The sequence below is a fragment of the Simochromis diagramma genome, unplaced genomic scaffold, assembly GCF_900408965.1.
Source record: "Simochromis diagramma unplaced genomic scaffold, fSimDia1.1 OVJJ01000361.1, whole genome shotgun sequence".
Lineage (NCBI taxonomy): Eukaryota > Metazoa > Chordata > Actinopteri > Cichliformes > Cichlidae > Simochromis > Simochromis diagramma.
Window position 1 is genome coordinate 16970207 of NW_024386860.1, and position 16365 is coordinate 16986571.

At 42.6% G+C, this 16365-nt stretch overlaps 1 protein-coding gene across 1 annotated transcript; it reads left to right on the top strand.

Annotated features, from left to right (window-relative positions):
* Nucleotides 1-745: 745 nt before the first annotated feature.
* rab11al (RAB11a, member RAS oncogene family, like) lies at nt 746-15128 on the top strand. Its single transcript, XM_040030857.1, has 5 exons — nt 746-1023; nt 6028-6223; nt 8041-8234; nt 10057-10137; nt 13396-15128. Exons 1-5 carry the CDS (start codon nt 984-986, stop codon nt 13533-13535), a joined length of 651 nt encoding a protein of 216 aa, XP_039886791.1. The 5' UTR covers nt 746-983; the 3' UTR covers nt 13536-15128.
* Nucleotides 15129-16365: the final 1237 nt, after the last annotated feature.

Below are 16365 nucleotides of genomic sequence, written 5' to 3' on the forward strand. Positions count from 1 at the left end.
AAAGCTATAGACTGAGCATCACCTCCACATCCTACATTGTTGTGTTTTTTGTCACATACAAATGACCCCACACATATTGAGTTGGTACTAAAATGTAATGGGAAAACGATCGAAATCAAGCAGAGTCGAGTGGAATAGAGGCTTAAGATTTCATAATGTCATGGTGTATGTTGCAGGTGTTTTAGTGAACTGTAATAACCTTTCTCCATGCTCCCCCTTCATTTCTTCTCACTCATCAACCAACCCAGATAGCTGCCCCTCCCTCAGCCTGGTTCTGCTGGAGGTTTCTTCCTGTTAAAAGGGGCTTCTTCCTTCCCACCATTGCCAGGTGAATGCTCATAGGGGATTATATGACTGTTAGAACTCTTTCTGTAGTATCATAGCATTTTAACCTTACAATATACAGGCATCTTGAGAAGACAGATGCTGATGTAAATAAAACAGGATTTAACTGAACTGGATTTGGTTATTTAAACTAACATTTTAAATACCTCCGGGGGAAAGGTTATTTTTGCAGGCTAAAACTTCAACTGTCAGTGCCTGCTTAAAAGTTACCTTTGTCTGGGGCTCGGTATTACCTGTTGAGGCTTGGGGCTGCAGACGTCATCCCAGTTAACGACCGGCAACTAAATCGTGAACGACAGCACAGCGGACCAATCACATCAACGGCCGTGACAGGTGTCGAGCAGCTATTGACCATTGGGAGCGAGCGGGGGGCGGGACTGATGACTCGACGTGACGTCACAGCTTCGGTTATGGCAAGTGACAGAGAGTGAGGAAGAGGAGGCGAAACTTTCCGAGCTCGGAGTTGTGCTCGCAGTTATTTATGTGTGACACGAATCGAGCCTCGCTGTCGTCGGAGTGACAACTAATCGCTGGTCGCGCGAGGTCGGAGTCGTGAGCGGGTGCTGGGTCGCTGTCGAAGTAAAAGTGAATACGCCAGAAGTTTGTTCGACTTCGAGTAAAACAGCAGAGGAGACACTATGACCAACAGAGAAGACGAGTATGACTACCTCTTCAAAGGTAAGCGGCCGCTAACCTGTAGCCTCCTGGCTCTGTTTTCGCGTCACCTGTGAGCGGCTGTCATTTGATGCCGAGCGGCGTGCCTAACAACAAGGTGAAAGGAGACGTAAGCCACACGTCGACTCGACGGCACCTGAATCGACCTGTAACTTCGAGTGCTTTTAGTTATAACCCAAGTTATGAAGTGGGCTTATAGCCTCACTCGTAGCCGTGGTATTGGAAGAATGGGAGGCAGCTCAGAGCTCTCATTTATGGCGTTAAGCAGCATCTGCCGGGGAGTCATCATCTTGCAGGCCTATGATGCAATCGTCTTGGGATGCGGCGTTGGTCAACAGGGGGATCGCACGATGAGGCTCGGAGGTCTCTTAGAGTCAGGACTGAATACTTGAGGAGTCTGAATGTACACAAAGTTTCGGAAAATCTCACCAAACCGCTTTCTGTGACAATCACACCCTTTCTGTGATCACTAAAAGTTGCTAATATGCTCTGGTTCCTCCCTGGATACCTTGAAATTACAAGTCTTTGCTTCATTTGTTGTATTTGTTTTGCTCTGTCCGACTTCTGAAAGCCTTAATTAGGCACAGAGGACATGACTGAGACAGACAAGACAGTTTCATTTTCAAAGAGTACAATTTAGTTTTGTATATTGGAACAAAATGTCTACCCACCCCACCAAGGATGAGCAGGAAATGCTGATCCTGTATTTCCTGCAGGTCTACAGATAATATTTAAAGTGTATGTCACTGCTCTGCAGATGTCTGACAGACTTGATTAAAAACAGATTAACAACACATCCTTGTTTTCATATATATGTGTATATATTGGCACAAAATGTCCGCCAACCTCTAGGAAGAGGAGGAAATATGACCCCTGTTTTATTGGCATGGCCTTCACTTCCTGCATGTGTGCTTATGCTGCTGTTCATAGGATTTTAAACATATATTTCTTAAAATTAAATAACCTTAGAAGTTGTCTGCCTGAAAGGCACCAAGGCCGTAACAAAGAAATCAATACAAACATTGATACTTGAGGATGGGCCAAACGTTCATGTTTGCTTGCACATCATACAAAGCAAAATGTCACATTTTTAGATTTGATTTCTTGCTTTAAATGCCAGCAGAGCTGTTAAAAGGCGTGAAGAGTTAAAAGTACTCGCAGCTTATAAAACTGTAAGCTTATACACTTTCGTAGATCGTGTCACCAAGTGCCAAATGCATTGTAACTGGAACCAATTGTTTAAAGTTGTCTTATCATCGCCCGTGATAAACGACGCACTCGCAGGCTTATTTAAATGTAGAAGACCAACCGTGCACGTGTTGTCGAACTGGAAATACCTGCACGAGTGGGCCTCGGAGAAACTCCTCGTCAAGGACGAGGAAGCAAAGACTTGCGGGCTGACTCACCCTCCTCAGAGTAGCCGCGGTTTTTGGTGACCAAATTTATCTGAATAATGAGCAGCAGTGTGGGAACACTGATAAGTTTATCAGCCGCCACTTAAACCAGGGAAGGGTTTTTACTGCACTGCTTTCTTTTCTTCTTCCCCTTACAAGCTCCTGTTGCACCTTGCTGCTGGACAGCGTGAGTCAGGTTGGGTGAGCTCGCAGTGAGTCACATGAGCATTGTCATACTGACGGAGACATCGGCGCAGGAAGTCGTCCTGCTGTCCTGCTGCACCTCATCCTTTCACAGACATTTTGACACGTATGAGTCTGAATTCTGGGGTTTTCTTTGCACCTCGTGCTACTTCACATCTTCACCTCATGTTCACGTTTCATATGTATTCTCTCTTTTTCTTATCTCATCCACTGATTTCTTAAAAATACTGATGAAAAAAGCAATTATCCTGCTGGCCTTCAGCATTAAACACTACATTAACTTCATGTATGATAATCTAAGCAGGACTAGTTCACTTATGTAAGGTTAAGTTTGGGGTCTGTTATCATAAATGTAGGTCTTTCTTTCATATTTCCAGGCATTTAAAAACAATAAATTAACTTCTGTTTAAAAAAAAAAATACAACAACAACAAAAAAGAAATAAAGAAGTATTTTAAAGTATTTTAAATACTATCATTTTATGGCAAGAACAATCCTGGCAATCCTAATAATAGTCATTTTATTCTGTGTATTGGCATTCGAGGGAATATCATTACATTCATTAATGTCTCTGAACAGACAGACTCGGGTTCTCAGTATTATTTTAGCTTCGTTCTTCACTCCCACATGTACTGGGTGCAGGATTGTACAGTATAATAGACGGCTGTCATATCTTTTTTTGGAGGAATTTGAGCTCAACAATAGGTGAGTGAATGGGTGTGTAACGCAGCCATGGAATTACCTGTCTGTTGGCAGAGAGAGGCCTTGAAAAGGTTGCATAATGATTTCTTGTCCTCCGCCCAAGATCCTTTGTGCAAGACAAAATGGAGTAACACCGTCATCTTTTTTTTTTTTTTTTTTTTTTTTTGGATGCCCGCACTGTTCTGATGCATAGTCCTTGTGTACTTCCGAAATTGTCATTATTCCCGAGTATCTAACTCAGGCAGGAAAACATGGAGCTGTTTCTACTTCTGCCTGTCACGTGCTGGTAAAACTTGAATACATGGTTTCATTTTTGAAAGAACAGCATCGCTTAAATGCGAGTGCAGATGCAGCGATTGATTGGTTATTGCAGTTTGAACTTTCCAAACAAGTTCCTGTTACCTAAGAGTAGGAGTGGTGAGCTGGGGTGGTAGGTTCCTTTTGACAGAGTGAGGCACCTGACAAATGTGGTAGTGACAAACAAACAAACATCCTGTTAATGCCTGGTTCCACTTTTTTTTAAAGTATAAATGAAACCCTGTTTAGTGGGGAAAGTTGATCTAATATGCTTTTCTTTATTTTCTGTCACGTGTCTGAAAACTGTAAGTCAGTAATCCTTGTGAGCCAAAGACTCGGGCTTCAAAACGCTCAGTTTCTCAGTTTTTTTTTTGTTTTTAACACTCTTCAATCTTCATGATGTCACAGAGAGGGTGTCCCGAATGGTGTGTTCACACCAAACATGAAGCCTTGTGTTATTCACACAAGTACAGTCACTGGAGGGTTTTTGGAGACGATCAAATATTTACCCGTAACAGCCAACAAGAGGAGGAGGAGAGTACTGCCAGTAGCTGGAGTGGAGTTACAGTAGACTTTCACTTTTCACCAACATCTGCTACAATTTTGATAATTTTTTTGTCTTTCCTGTGCAGCATGAAGCATTTTTTTTTTTTTAACTTTTGTTGGTTTGCCTCCGTTCGTGTTCTTGTTTGGTGTAAACACATCATTAAGACTCCGCCTGAGACTCGCTCGTTTTCAGTTCCTAATTTTCTCCAACGAGACATTGAAGTTAAAAGCAGTTGTCACACCTGCACTGCACCACTTCTGAACTTTTCTAGATATCACCAGAGACCGATGCATAAGAATGTGCTAGATCTGACATTAACCACTCTATAACCTGCCAGCTCGCTAGTACAAAGTCTCAGATGTGCGAGCAGTAGAGCAGATACTGTGGTGCAGTTATCATATAGCAAGTCGGCATCATGTGTGGTGCCTTCTGCACACTCTACTGTCTATTGATGTGTGCGGCATGTGAGAAAGGACCACTGTGGGAAATTCTGATAGATCATCTGCAAGCGCTCCCGTCTCTGCTTTCACCTCTACAGCACAGACACAGAGGAAAGCTTCACTTTCAGCTTCACCTTGAAAAAGAGAAGAGGAGATGAATGAATGTTGGAAAGGTGTTCAGCTGACTTTAAGATTTAACTCTTTAGGTTCAACTGTTGACAGTTTTGCTTTAATTGTAGTTTATAATGTTTGACTTGAGCAGCGATTCCCAACGTACGGGCAGTGAAGGTACTGCAGGTGGGCCTCAAGAAGCCATTCGCCAAAAATACACTTGACCTTTAAAAAGAAACAGAGCCATGAAATTGAAACATCAAATCATATATCGTAAATGTTTCCTTTGACTCTGATCTTATCTTGTATATTAGTATGAAGATTTCGTATTTTCAGTCACAAGTTTTGTAGTGGCTCAGTGAAGAGGTTTCTTTCTTCACGTTTTCATTCTGATTGTTTGGCACAGATTTGATTTGTCAATGTTTGGGTTTTGTAGTGTTCACGCTGTGTCCATTAGTTTATTTGGGATATTATTGCACCGTCTTCAAGGCTCAGTGACACAGAGGGGAAGGTAAAGGACAGAAAACCTACTTTCTTGTCTTAAGTGGCTCATTTCTTTGCTTTTGTTATGTGTTGTAATTGTCAGTTTAACGTCTGTTGTTATGTACTCATCTTCTTGTTCATCTATTTAGGATGCACCAGCCACCAAAATTTGTTCTACATCTCTTATGTCTAAACGTTTACTTTGCAGTAATACTATTAAAGACGATCGGGACAGCTTACTGATGCAGTGAATGCTACACACGTGTGCTGTAACGCATGTTTCAGCTCTGTATGTTTAAAAGTGTTCTTCTGCCCTTCAGTCTAATGCTGCTGTGCCTGACGTGTATTTGATGAGTGCACGTCAGGGGTTTCACCTGGATTTCTGTGCTCAGCCTGCGTGTATTTCCTGAAAAGAGCAGGTGGTTCTGATATTTTGTATACTCAGTGGGAGTCCCCTGAGTTTCTGCTGTGCTTTGCCTGGGAGCCACACATGTGCGTCACTGGCGAGGAAGGCCATCTAACAGAAATGAGGATCAAATGTAATTAAGAAATGAAAAAGAATCACTCCATCTTGTTCAGTTTAACGTCTTTATGGCATAATGGACTGTTGGCCTTCTGAACTTTTGCTTTTCCAGCTGCAGCCATAAAGTGAGCTGTGGTGCTAAAACACGCCCACCTAATATCCAATTATAGAGTAGTGTAGTTTATTTTCCTTATGCATTTTTTTTACTGTAGCATTAAGACGAGCACAAACAACCCCCTGCAGGCAGACTTAACAGTACACGTTGTGACTCTGCTGACTGTTCCTCTTGTTCTTTATTTCCCTGCAGTGGTGCTGATTGGAGATTCGGGCGTAGGGAAGAGTAACCTGCTGTCCCGCTTCACCCGAAATGAGTTCAACCTGGAGAGCAAGAGCACCATTGGTGTGGAGTTTGCCACACGTAGCATCCAAGTAGAGGGAAAGACCGTAAAGGCTCAGATTTGGGACACAGCTGGACAGGAGCGATACCGGGCTATCACTTCAGCGTGAGTTCATCACACACACATGCAGAGATGCACACTTCACACAAGTATAAACCTTTTTCTTTTTACCTGTACACACACAGGTCCACATGCGTCAGTTAGAAGAATCATATAGAATTAAGTGGCACAGGAAAGAAAAAGGGCTTTTTTTAAATGTTTCCTTCCTTTTAACTAGGAAAACATGATCTCTTCACAGCAAGTGTCTCTGTCTAATCAAGTGGTTACTTAGACCAGTGTCTCCCAAAGGGTGTGTCCTGAGACGAGTCTAAATGTGCTGTAGCATTTTGTGACACCTGTAGTTTATTATTGCAATAAACAACTGCCAAAAACATTATAACTGAAGGGTTGATTTATTTTATTGGTACTGTGTATGCACTTGTTTCCCATACAGAGGCAGAATCTTATACCCTTGAACAATGATTTCTGCTTACCAGTTGCTGAATAGTTGGAACCTAAATAGGCACTGGGAAACAAAGCGGCTCTTCTGAGGGAAACTTGTCTAATTTAAAATGGCATTGGATCTGAATCAGAAGCAGAAAACCATTTAGGAGATTTGAAGTATCTGAGAAGGCGACAGAGACGAGGTGCACGGTACAGGAGTGTGGAAAACCTCGCTGAATAACTGCAGCAGTCCAGAAACGATCGCATGTTCATGCTTTGTCCAGATGCTGCAAATAGGCTTTAAAAAGTGCTTTTGTGTTATGATAATCTGAGAGCATGTCAGGTGATGTGAAGGCTATTTTGGGCAGATGTTACTACAGGTGTGCCTTAATATTTTGGGCTTGATGCAGGGTGTGTCCTAGACGCACAAAGTCAGACAAAGTGATTATACACATGAGTGCACACGCAAATGCATGTGCACAAGAAAGCGTGATGCACCGAATCTGTAGTAGTTCCCTAAGATTTATTTAATTTTACTGCTACTTCCAGTTTTTTTTTTTTTTCCTCTAAATTACAAGCTACAGAGCTCAAAGTCTGTAAAGACAGAGTGAATAATTCTTGGGACCAAAGATCACCACTTCTCGTACTTTCGATGGCTGTAGGAGAGTAAGAGAGACGGGAGCAGATCAAGAATAGCCTTTTAAATAAGAATATAGCAGCGGTTGAGCCCGTGGCAGGACATTGAACCCAAATATATAAAGTAAAGTGGTGAGTAAGTAGGTTTAACTTTAGTGCCCCACTTTTTTCTTTTTTTTTAAATAACATTCTCAAAATCCTGAACATTCGTAAAGAGATGGTGACAAGAGTGTTTCTTGCCTCATTAGAAATGCAGGGCTGGGCTCTAGAATACAAACGTTAAAAGTTTTAACTTGTGACTGAACTTTTTTTCTCGAAACCATCATCTACAGCTGCATGACACTGGACTGCATTACGAGTGTGTTATCAGGGCCATCCATGAATTCTGTTTAGTCCGTTTCTCAATTTTAAAATGGCTAGAAAGTGATTATCAGAAGTAATTAAAACTCCAAAATGTACCTTTGTTTGCCTTCAGAGAGGAAGCCTGTAGCTCGTCATCTCTGTTCCTAGTGGGTTTTTTAAAGTTATCTTCCTTGATGCTGCGCTCTTTACCAGCATGAACTTTGTGAAGACCCCACAGGCTGTGAGGAATCGAGCGCACTGAGTCTTTTAAAACAAGAAGTCAGTGCTCATTTGCATTATGGGCTTTGTGTGCAGTCGCTGTAGCTTCACAGCTTATTTCTTTGTTCAGAGCTGGCTGAGTCAGTGTGACACACACAGTGAATCCTGATAGCTACAGGCTGCTGCGACAGCGAGTAGCGTCCTGAGTTCCTAACTTGTTTGTCTGATCTCACGTTGTCCAGGTACTACCGTGGAGCCGTCGGAGCTCTGTTGGTTTATGACATTGCCAAGCACCTGACGTACGAAAACGCAGAGCGCTGGCTGAAGGAGCTGCAGGACCACGCAGACAGTAACATAGTTATCATGCTAGTGGGTAACAAGAGCGATCTTCGCCACCTGAGAGCGGTGCCCACGGACGAGGCCAAGGCCTTTGCAGGTAACGTAACTGTAACAGCGCTGCAGTGTTTCTCCCAGATTCTGTTTGCAGAAGTCATCTGTAAATATTTTCCAGGATGCTTAAAACATGAGAACCAGCTGAAATCCACAGGATGTTCACAGATGCAGATCAGCTTCAGCTCCATGTGTCAGGACACCTGTCAGTCTAGGTGGTAACTCCACCTAAGTTCCCCCATCATATAGTTGTTATGAAGGGGACTGTCCATAGGGGGTAAAAGTGTTTTGTAGCAGGGTTTAAATATATTTTTTTCTAATGTAAAGTTGAGGAGAATCTGCATTGTTGGCACTTTACTCAGGAAGCAGCTCAATGATATCCATCACTTCCAACAGTCATCTGGTCAGTGAGCTATGTCTCTTCAGGTGTCTGCACTTTCAAAATAAGAGTGAGAGGTTTGTCCACTAGTAATTGAATAATGCTGCTAAAAATAAATTTCCAGTATTTCTAGGATGTCATTAATAAATGGCAGGCTGCACTAGTGAAGTGTTTGTGTGGGGAAATGCTACACCTTGTGTGCACAGAGCATGTGTGCTGTATTGATTTGTGAGGTTCTAGGACACGGCCTCATTAGATTATTATCAGGTTAAAGCTGCGATAATGAATGCATGGGATGAAGTGATCTTTAGCTGCTTTAATTGGGTCCTTAAGTACTTTTCAACATGCCGTCTGTGTTCCTGATGGTTAATATTTTTACATCTGTCAAAGGTTTTATTTCAGTTGTGTTTACACTGTTTGTGTTTCTTTTTTTTTTTTCTTTTTTTTTTTAACCCGCTCTGCCTTTCAGTGCACACGTTTGTTTTTGCCCATGTCTGCAATGCTTCTGATGCTGTAAATTCTTTTACTTGGATGTGTTTAAGTACTTTAATGAAAGAACACAAAAAGGATTTGTTAACACTGAAAATGTAAAGGCTTCTGTTTGCTTTTGACATGCTGATTGGTTTTCAGCAGCTGGAGGTTTCTTTACTTCTGAACTTGAACTTGATGATTTTTTTTTAACCTGTGTTGCTGCTTTCACTGAAGACACTAATCCTGTTCCTGTCTGTAGTCACGTAAAGAGTGTGATTGTTGCTGTGAGAGGTTTAACAGTCAGTGCTGCTACTTTTGTATACAACTCTGACCTAATTTATGATGCCTCGTTTACATGAAGAGCATGTGGTTTACACATGCATGCAAAGTGTGATAGTAAAGGCTTCTCTCAAAAGAAGACGACACACAGACTAGGTTGCCTCTTATTATTATTTAACTATGTGTTTTATATCTGTAGCTGATCAGATTGGCAGTTGATTTACCCAGTAAACCACTTTGCATGTTAGCTGACATAATTCATTTCACTTTTTATAATGTAAACTCAACTTATTTATAGAGGCTAACATTTTACCACATGTACAACATTCAACACCCTCTGTTCTTAACTGGAAGGGAAAACTGGAAGAAGACTTGGAAAGGACTGAATGTACCGTGTGCTCACGCACAGAAAACAGATTAGTGTCATAGACGAGCTGGATTATAGTTACATAGAATATGTCAGATAAATTCTATGTATCACCAAATGTTGGATAAACGGTTATCAAAATAGCAAATTAATATTCGTCAACTAATAAATCTAATCAAAAACATCAAACTACGACGTGAGCCGTCAAACAGGAAGTGGCTGAAAGAACTGCAGAGGCCCTGTAGTGAGCACATAATGCAGGGGAAAAAAATCAGTCCCAGTAAAATAAACCTCAGCTCAGTGACGATGTTGAAGCTAGAATGGTGTTGGCCTTTAACACTAATTGGTCTTTTGTACATGTTTGTTTTCCAGAGAAGCACGGCTTGTCTTTCCTGGAAACGTCAGCGTTAGACTCGTCTAATGTGGAGCTGGCTTTCCAGACGATCCTCACAGGTGAGTGTCACGTTTGTGGTTATTTTCTACTGCATTTACCTCATATCGAAATGTGTTCTGGTACTTAAGAGAAGCAACGTTTAATAAAAGGTTTTGTATGCAATATACGAGAATACGTAAATATTCTCGTCTTTGAGTTTATCTAACAATACCTTACCTTTGCCACTAGATGGCAGCAAAATCCGTCTAATCAGGCCTCGGCATCCACGCCTGTGTGCAGAAATACCACCTTGATCGTTTTTTAAGGTCAAAAACGGGAATAATTGCTACACTGAAAGACCAGTCGGTCTTGAGAGATGGCACAAATGCGCCATTACCAGATGCATCTACAACTTGTTCAAGAAAGAAAATGTGATGTGGGTTCGCAAATGTTTCCCTAAGTGAATGTCTATGAGCCGTTTCCCTAGGAGGCATATGGCCACACTAACAAGTGTAAGATTGGATAACATGGAGAAAAACAGCAATTGTTGTGACTCAGTCAACCCCTGGAGTGCCTAAAGGGACAATCCAACAGTGAGTGGTGCTTCCACTTGAATTGCCCCAAGGGTTATCAGCCTGCACGTATGCGCCTCTTCCAGTTTGTATTCTTACTCTGCTCAGGCAGTTTGAGCCTTTCTTCCGCTTTATCAGTAATTTCTAGTTCACGTAAACTTCAAACCAACAAGCCCCATTTAGGTAACATTGGTAACTGGCTCATTAAGAGAGAAGAGTAACCGTGCATCAGCAAGCTAGTAAGAACTGAAGTTTAGACCCACTGGAGCAAAGAAGTCATCGCTCATGTAGCAGAGGATAGTTCCTGGGTCATCATGTGTATATGCACTGCAGCTGGGGCTGTGTATGGTTCGTTGTAATCAGTTGTGTTTTTGCCACCTGACACGTCACATCAGAGCGCCGAGCCTTGTTTTGCTTTAAATGTTCTTGCTTCATAGGCAGTTTTTATTTCAGGACCATTTTGTTCCACATCTGGGTGCAGTTTAGTTAAAGAGGGAGTATGCAACAGCAAGCCAGAGGTGTTTGCACAAGTCCTGACCACTCCAGTGACATCCAAGTCAATGTTTAGTTGAAATATTTTCACGTAGGCTTGATTGATTGTGTTCAGAAACCATAACTATGATGCTTTTGGTCAATAATTGTTATTGTGATTATTCAACACAGTGATTCATAAATTAAACAAATGTCTTACATTCATTGAACTTTAAAAGCATGGGACTTTTTGCATGAGTTTTCCTTGGAAATGAAAATGAGGGGGACGTGATATGGGGGTTATCTGGTAGGGAGTGAGTTTTGACTAAGCCCGTGTTGTAAGAGCACTCACTGTTCCCTTGCAGCCTCTGTAGAGAGATATCTGTGGGTACCAATGGGACAAGAGGCCCACGTGCTAACAAACTATGTAGAGCCTATTATATAGCCTGTGTATACTTTAATTCAAATGTATGGGGGGAAAAAATGGGAGGTGAATCCTGTAGGAAGTTGGATCCAAACTTGCAAGGCCCACTCCCTTCTGGTCCTCTGCCTCCATGATCCGCGCTCATGGGGAGAGCCAGCAGCCGACCAACACCTCATTTCCACACTGGTGAAAGTGGACCACATTAAAAACCCTCGATAATCAGACAAAGAAAGCTGCAACCGTTAATGATCTCTCCATAGCTTCACATACGGAAACCAGACTGAAAGACCACTCAGCCAAACAACATTAACTTCTTTAAGAAGGATCTTTTTGTCCAAACATTCCCTTCCATCATATTGGTTCACGATGAACAAAGTGAGCGTTTAGGAAGGACACGCCAAAATGAGGCCTTTTCTTAACTGCTTATTCAGGTTTTTGGCCCTGGAGCCTAAAGGTGCCAATATACCCTCTGCAGTGGTCACTTCACTCGTTGCTGTGCCATCGTCACAAAGATTCAGCCACGTGTACCCACGTTAAGGCACAAGAAGCCGCTCCCTCCTAAACGATAGGCGTCGCGTCTCAGACAGTATCGCGTCACACACGCTGATAAAGAGGACAGTGTTTTTTTGCAAAGTTCTTTTTACAAACTCAGGTTTCCAAAGAGTTGCATCATCTCCCTCTGTGTGTCAGTGTGTCTCTGAGCTTCTCTGCAGGAGTATCATTAAAATAATGGTAAAAACCTGCACGATTGTAGAGGCGCGCCACAAAGATTGTGCCTCACAACACAGGATATGACGTGAAAATCGTCACGAGACAAGCATGAAAACGGCCTAACCCAGCTGTCACGGGGTGAAAGACAGTTCACTAGTCCTTCACACTCATGCAGTGACAAGAAAACCACTCACACCCACATCCACACCTGTGGCCGATTACCCTAGCTAACATGCACATTAGCTACAAGAAGAACAAATAAACGCAACAAAGAAAGGGTCTGGGTGGTAGGAAGGTTTAAAACCAGGAAGGTGAGGTGACCACTAAACCACTTGAGCCTTTAAAAGGATAAATGAACTGCTATAAAGATTTGTTACTGCTCTTTAGGAAACCCGCCCCCCCAAAACATTTCTAGTTTAAACTATTCACCCATCATCTTCCCCTTATCCGATTCAGGGTCGCTATCCCAGCCGTGAGGCGAGAGGTGGGGCGCACTCTGGACAAGTTACCAGTCTGTCACAGGGCTAACACAGGAAGACCGGCAACCATTCACACTTATGAACAAATTAGATTCACCTATTAACCTAACCCCACTACCTGCACGTCTTTGGACTGTGGGAGGAAAGATGGAAACCTGGAGAGAACCCACGCAGACAAAAAAAAATCTGAATCAATTATCTGTTAACTTAAACACATAAAGTTAGTAACTGAAATTAAAATCTGATTACTCTCACAGCCCTGTTTTGAAGTGTAGTAGAAGCAGATGGATGAGGAGAAGAACCGATGCTCGCTGTGTGTTGGAACGCTTCTTGTGTATCGCCTGTGAAACTTGGTTGCATTCTCTGCTTCTCAGCATGAGCATGCAGGATCAGAGGAGCAGATCACAGTTCTTGCAATTTTAATATAAAATGTATTGCATCTTGCAGCTTTGGGGAATGCCTAAATTGAGACTTGATTCTGCCACATGACATAACGATGCCAGTTTAGGATGGAAAGAATCCGTCAGTGCTGCCAGGAGTCTGGATAGAGCAGTTGTTGTTCAGTTTGCCATGCTGCTTGTCCTTATCACAATATGTCCCACTGTTGGCTGGATTTATAGGCATCTACACGTAACTTACTCCCTCTCACCCTACTCTCTCGCTCTCTCTCTCTCATCACAGCCATCTACAACATCGTGTCACAGAGGCAGATGTCAGGACGCAGCGACTCAGACTTCTCACCAGCCTCCAACGTAGTGCCCATCACCGTTGAGCCCACCCAAAACTCATCCAACAAGGGCGCTTGCTGCCAGTCTAACTGAGACTTTCCCGCTGACCTCCTCCTCCTTCACCTCCAGGCAAATGGGGGAAACAGCCAGATAGGAAAGACAGACAGATGGACAGGGAAAATGGAGACAGGTAGAGAGAGTCACACGAGGACACTTGGGTCTGATTTGTCTGTTTGGGAAAACTTGATACAGTGAAGAGGAGGGGATGGTGAAGAAGTTTAAATAAGCAAGCGGGACGTTTTCTGAGGGAGGATTGGTGTCGATGGAAAGAAAACGGGTGACTTGCACTGTTCATTAAAGACGCACATGATCAGAATTGATTTGCAATCTAGGAAAAAAAATTTATTAAGGTTCCTTTCGTGTCCTTCCTTTGAAAGCTCTATTTTACAAGCTAGTAAATGGTTCCCTTCAGTTTCCCTCTAGCAGGATATTGGGCTGTAAAAATCCTCTTCCAAGAGACTGAATTGCAACCACTGTCCTTCCCATTTTTGCAAAATGTAGATTCTTCCGAAAAGAATGTCCCCTTCTAATATTTATTGAACACTAGATTGATGTCTTGTTTGGCCAAAGGGTTTAGTTGGTTTATAGTTTTCACTCTGATTTCTTCATAGCAAGGGGAGCTCGCTCGTTTTATATACGTTTTGTTTTTTTAATGCTTTTGCCTACAATCATATTTGTGTATGTTTAAGGGTAATGCTCCCTCACTGATGTAGGGGCAAGGGGCTCAGGCCGTTTTTCTTAAGTGCACACGCTGGAATTTGGTTGTGTTCCACCAGGCCTCTCAGAGCAATAACATCCCTTCCCAACACTGACATGCAATTTCTTTTTTTGATTGCTTTTGATCTTTGTTTGGAAGGCTTTCCTGCTCTGTGCACACTTTGTACTCCACAGATGAGTCATGCTCCAAGCTTTGCTAAGCGTTAACTCTAAATGAGATGGGATAGCTGCGTCGCTAGTGGACGGGTTAACTTCCTCACACGGCACTGGCTCTGCCCGTGACCATTTCACCCCTGCCCTGAACCCGTGGAGAGGGAGAGATCAAGGAATTGGTTTTAAATGCACGGACAGCCCTGTGCTACCGCTGCCTGCTAGCTAGGATAGATGGCTGGATAATATTTCAGGGGATGAGGTAGTGAGGGCACTCAGCCCTGCCCTGCTCCCTTGGTCTCTGATGTACCCGAGATGGCTTGTTTTACTGTAAATGAAATCCTCCACTGCCTGCTCACCTACTCCTTTCCATCTCTCCCTGTACACTGTATGTAACTGGAACAGGACTCTGCCTTCTGGGATCTCCCCGAGGTCTGCCCTCACTTTCACTCGTCTTTATTTCCTGTGGAAGGGTGGGGCGGGGGGTTGTATCGGGAGTCAGGATTGGGTTTGTTAGTATCTAATAGTTTAATAGATGAGAAAAGGGAGAAAGGACGGTAGCGTTTGGAGGGGCTTGATTAAATCCAAAGGTTATGGACACAGATGGTGTTTATCCTGCTGATGTGTTTCCACATCAACACAGACTTCTGTTGAATTCACAGGTCTTAAACCGGGTGGTGTTAGGTTAGGGCTTTTAAAACATTTATTCTAATATGTATATTTGGACTGCATATGTATAAATAAATCTCATTTCTTATAGCCTTTGTCTTCTCGTGTCTTCTCGGGATTTTGTTAAACACGGACAGGTTGAAGCAGCTGGCTCCTTTATTGATAGAAAGGCAGAATTCATTGAGTGAGTCATGTAGGCCGGGATAGCTCGGTAGGTAGAGTGGTGGCCCCATGAATCGGAAGGTCAGGGGTTCAAATCCACCAAAGCTACCCTGAGGTACCCCTGAGCAAGGTACCGTCCCCACACACCGCTCCCCGGGCACCCAATGGCTGCCCACTGCTTCACAGAGTGAATGGGTTAAATGCAGAGAGAAATTTCCCCACGGAGATCAATAAAGTATACATTATTATGATTTTAGCTACAGTGTGATTGCTTTGTGCAGATACATTGACAGGGCTATATTTTAGTAACCTAATCCTTAATGTACGCTCTAATTTAATACGATATTTGCACAGTGCTCTAGAATGACACGTTCCTCTGATCGCTGAAATTAAAATGTGACAATTGAGAACTCCCGTTTCAAAGGGGGGAAAAAACGACTGGTATCGATTGGAGATCATTTCATTTTTGTTTTATTAGAAACATTTACAATACATCTTGAATCTTGGAAAAATAACAAAGAACCAGAACTAACATGGCGCAGATACAATAATAATAATAATAATTATAATAATAAAAATGTCTCCAAAAAATGTAATTCACAAAAAAACATGTGCTATAAGAAATAAACCTGCAATATCACATGCCTTGTAGGGCATGGCACACTGTAACAGAGTTCAAAGACTTCTTTATTATTATTTTTTTTTATTTTATTTTCCCATCCATCAAAGTTGACGGTCAGCCACAGAGGGCCGCAGTGGCAGCCCTCCTTCACTGTTCACAGAGAAACCAGAAACTATTGCCAGCTGATGCTGGCCCAAAAACTAATGCACTACAACCACTATTAGACCGGTATGAAACACTTCTACTGTGCTGGAAAAATTGGAAACGCTACCAAAGACAAACTGTCAGACTGCATCGGCCTCTCTGGAAACGGTTGCGAGTTTCACCAGCGAGCGCCACTTCAGTCCCCGACCTTTACATGCAGCAGAAAACGTGCATCATTTTTGCCAAGTTTTTAAAAACTGTATCGTGTCTTTTACAAACCAAGAACTTTGAGTTAATTCCTGCGTGTCACAAGCAATCTTTCATCACTAAACGGGGAACCCAGAACGTTGACGTGGGGACTGAAATGGACTTTGTCTGGCTCCAAACTCAAGTCAACTT

Coding starts and splice junctions, on each gene's coding strand:
- rab11al (XM_040030857.1), top strand. CDS start 984: ATGACCAACAGAGAAGACGAGTATGACTACCTCTTCAAAG. Junction 8,235..10,056: donor CGAGGCCAAGGCCTTTGCAG/GTAACGTAACTG, acceptor TTTGTTTTCCAG/AGAAGCACGGCTTGTCTTTC. Junction 10,138..13,395: donor TTTCCAGACGATCCTCACAG/GTGAGTGTCACG, acceptor CTCTCATCACAG/CCATCTACAACATCGTGTCA.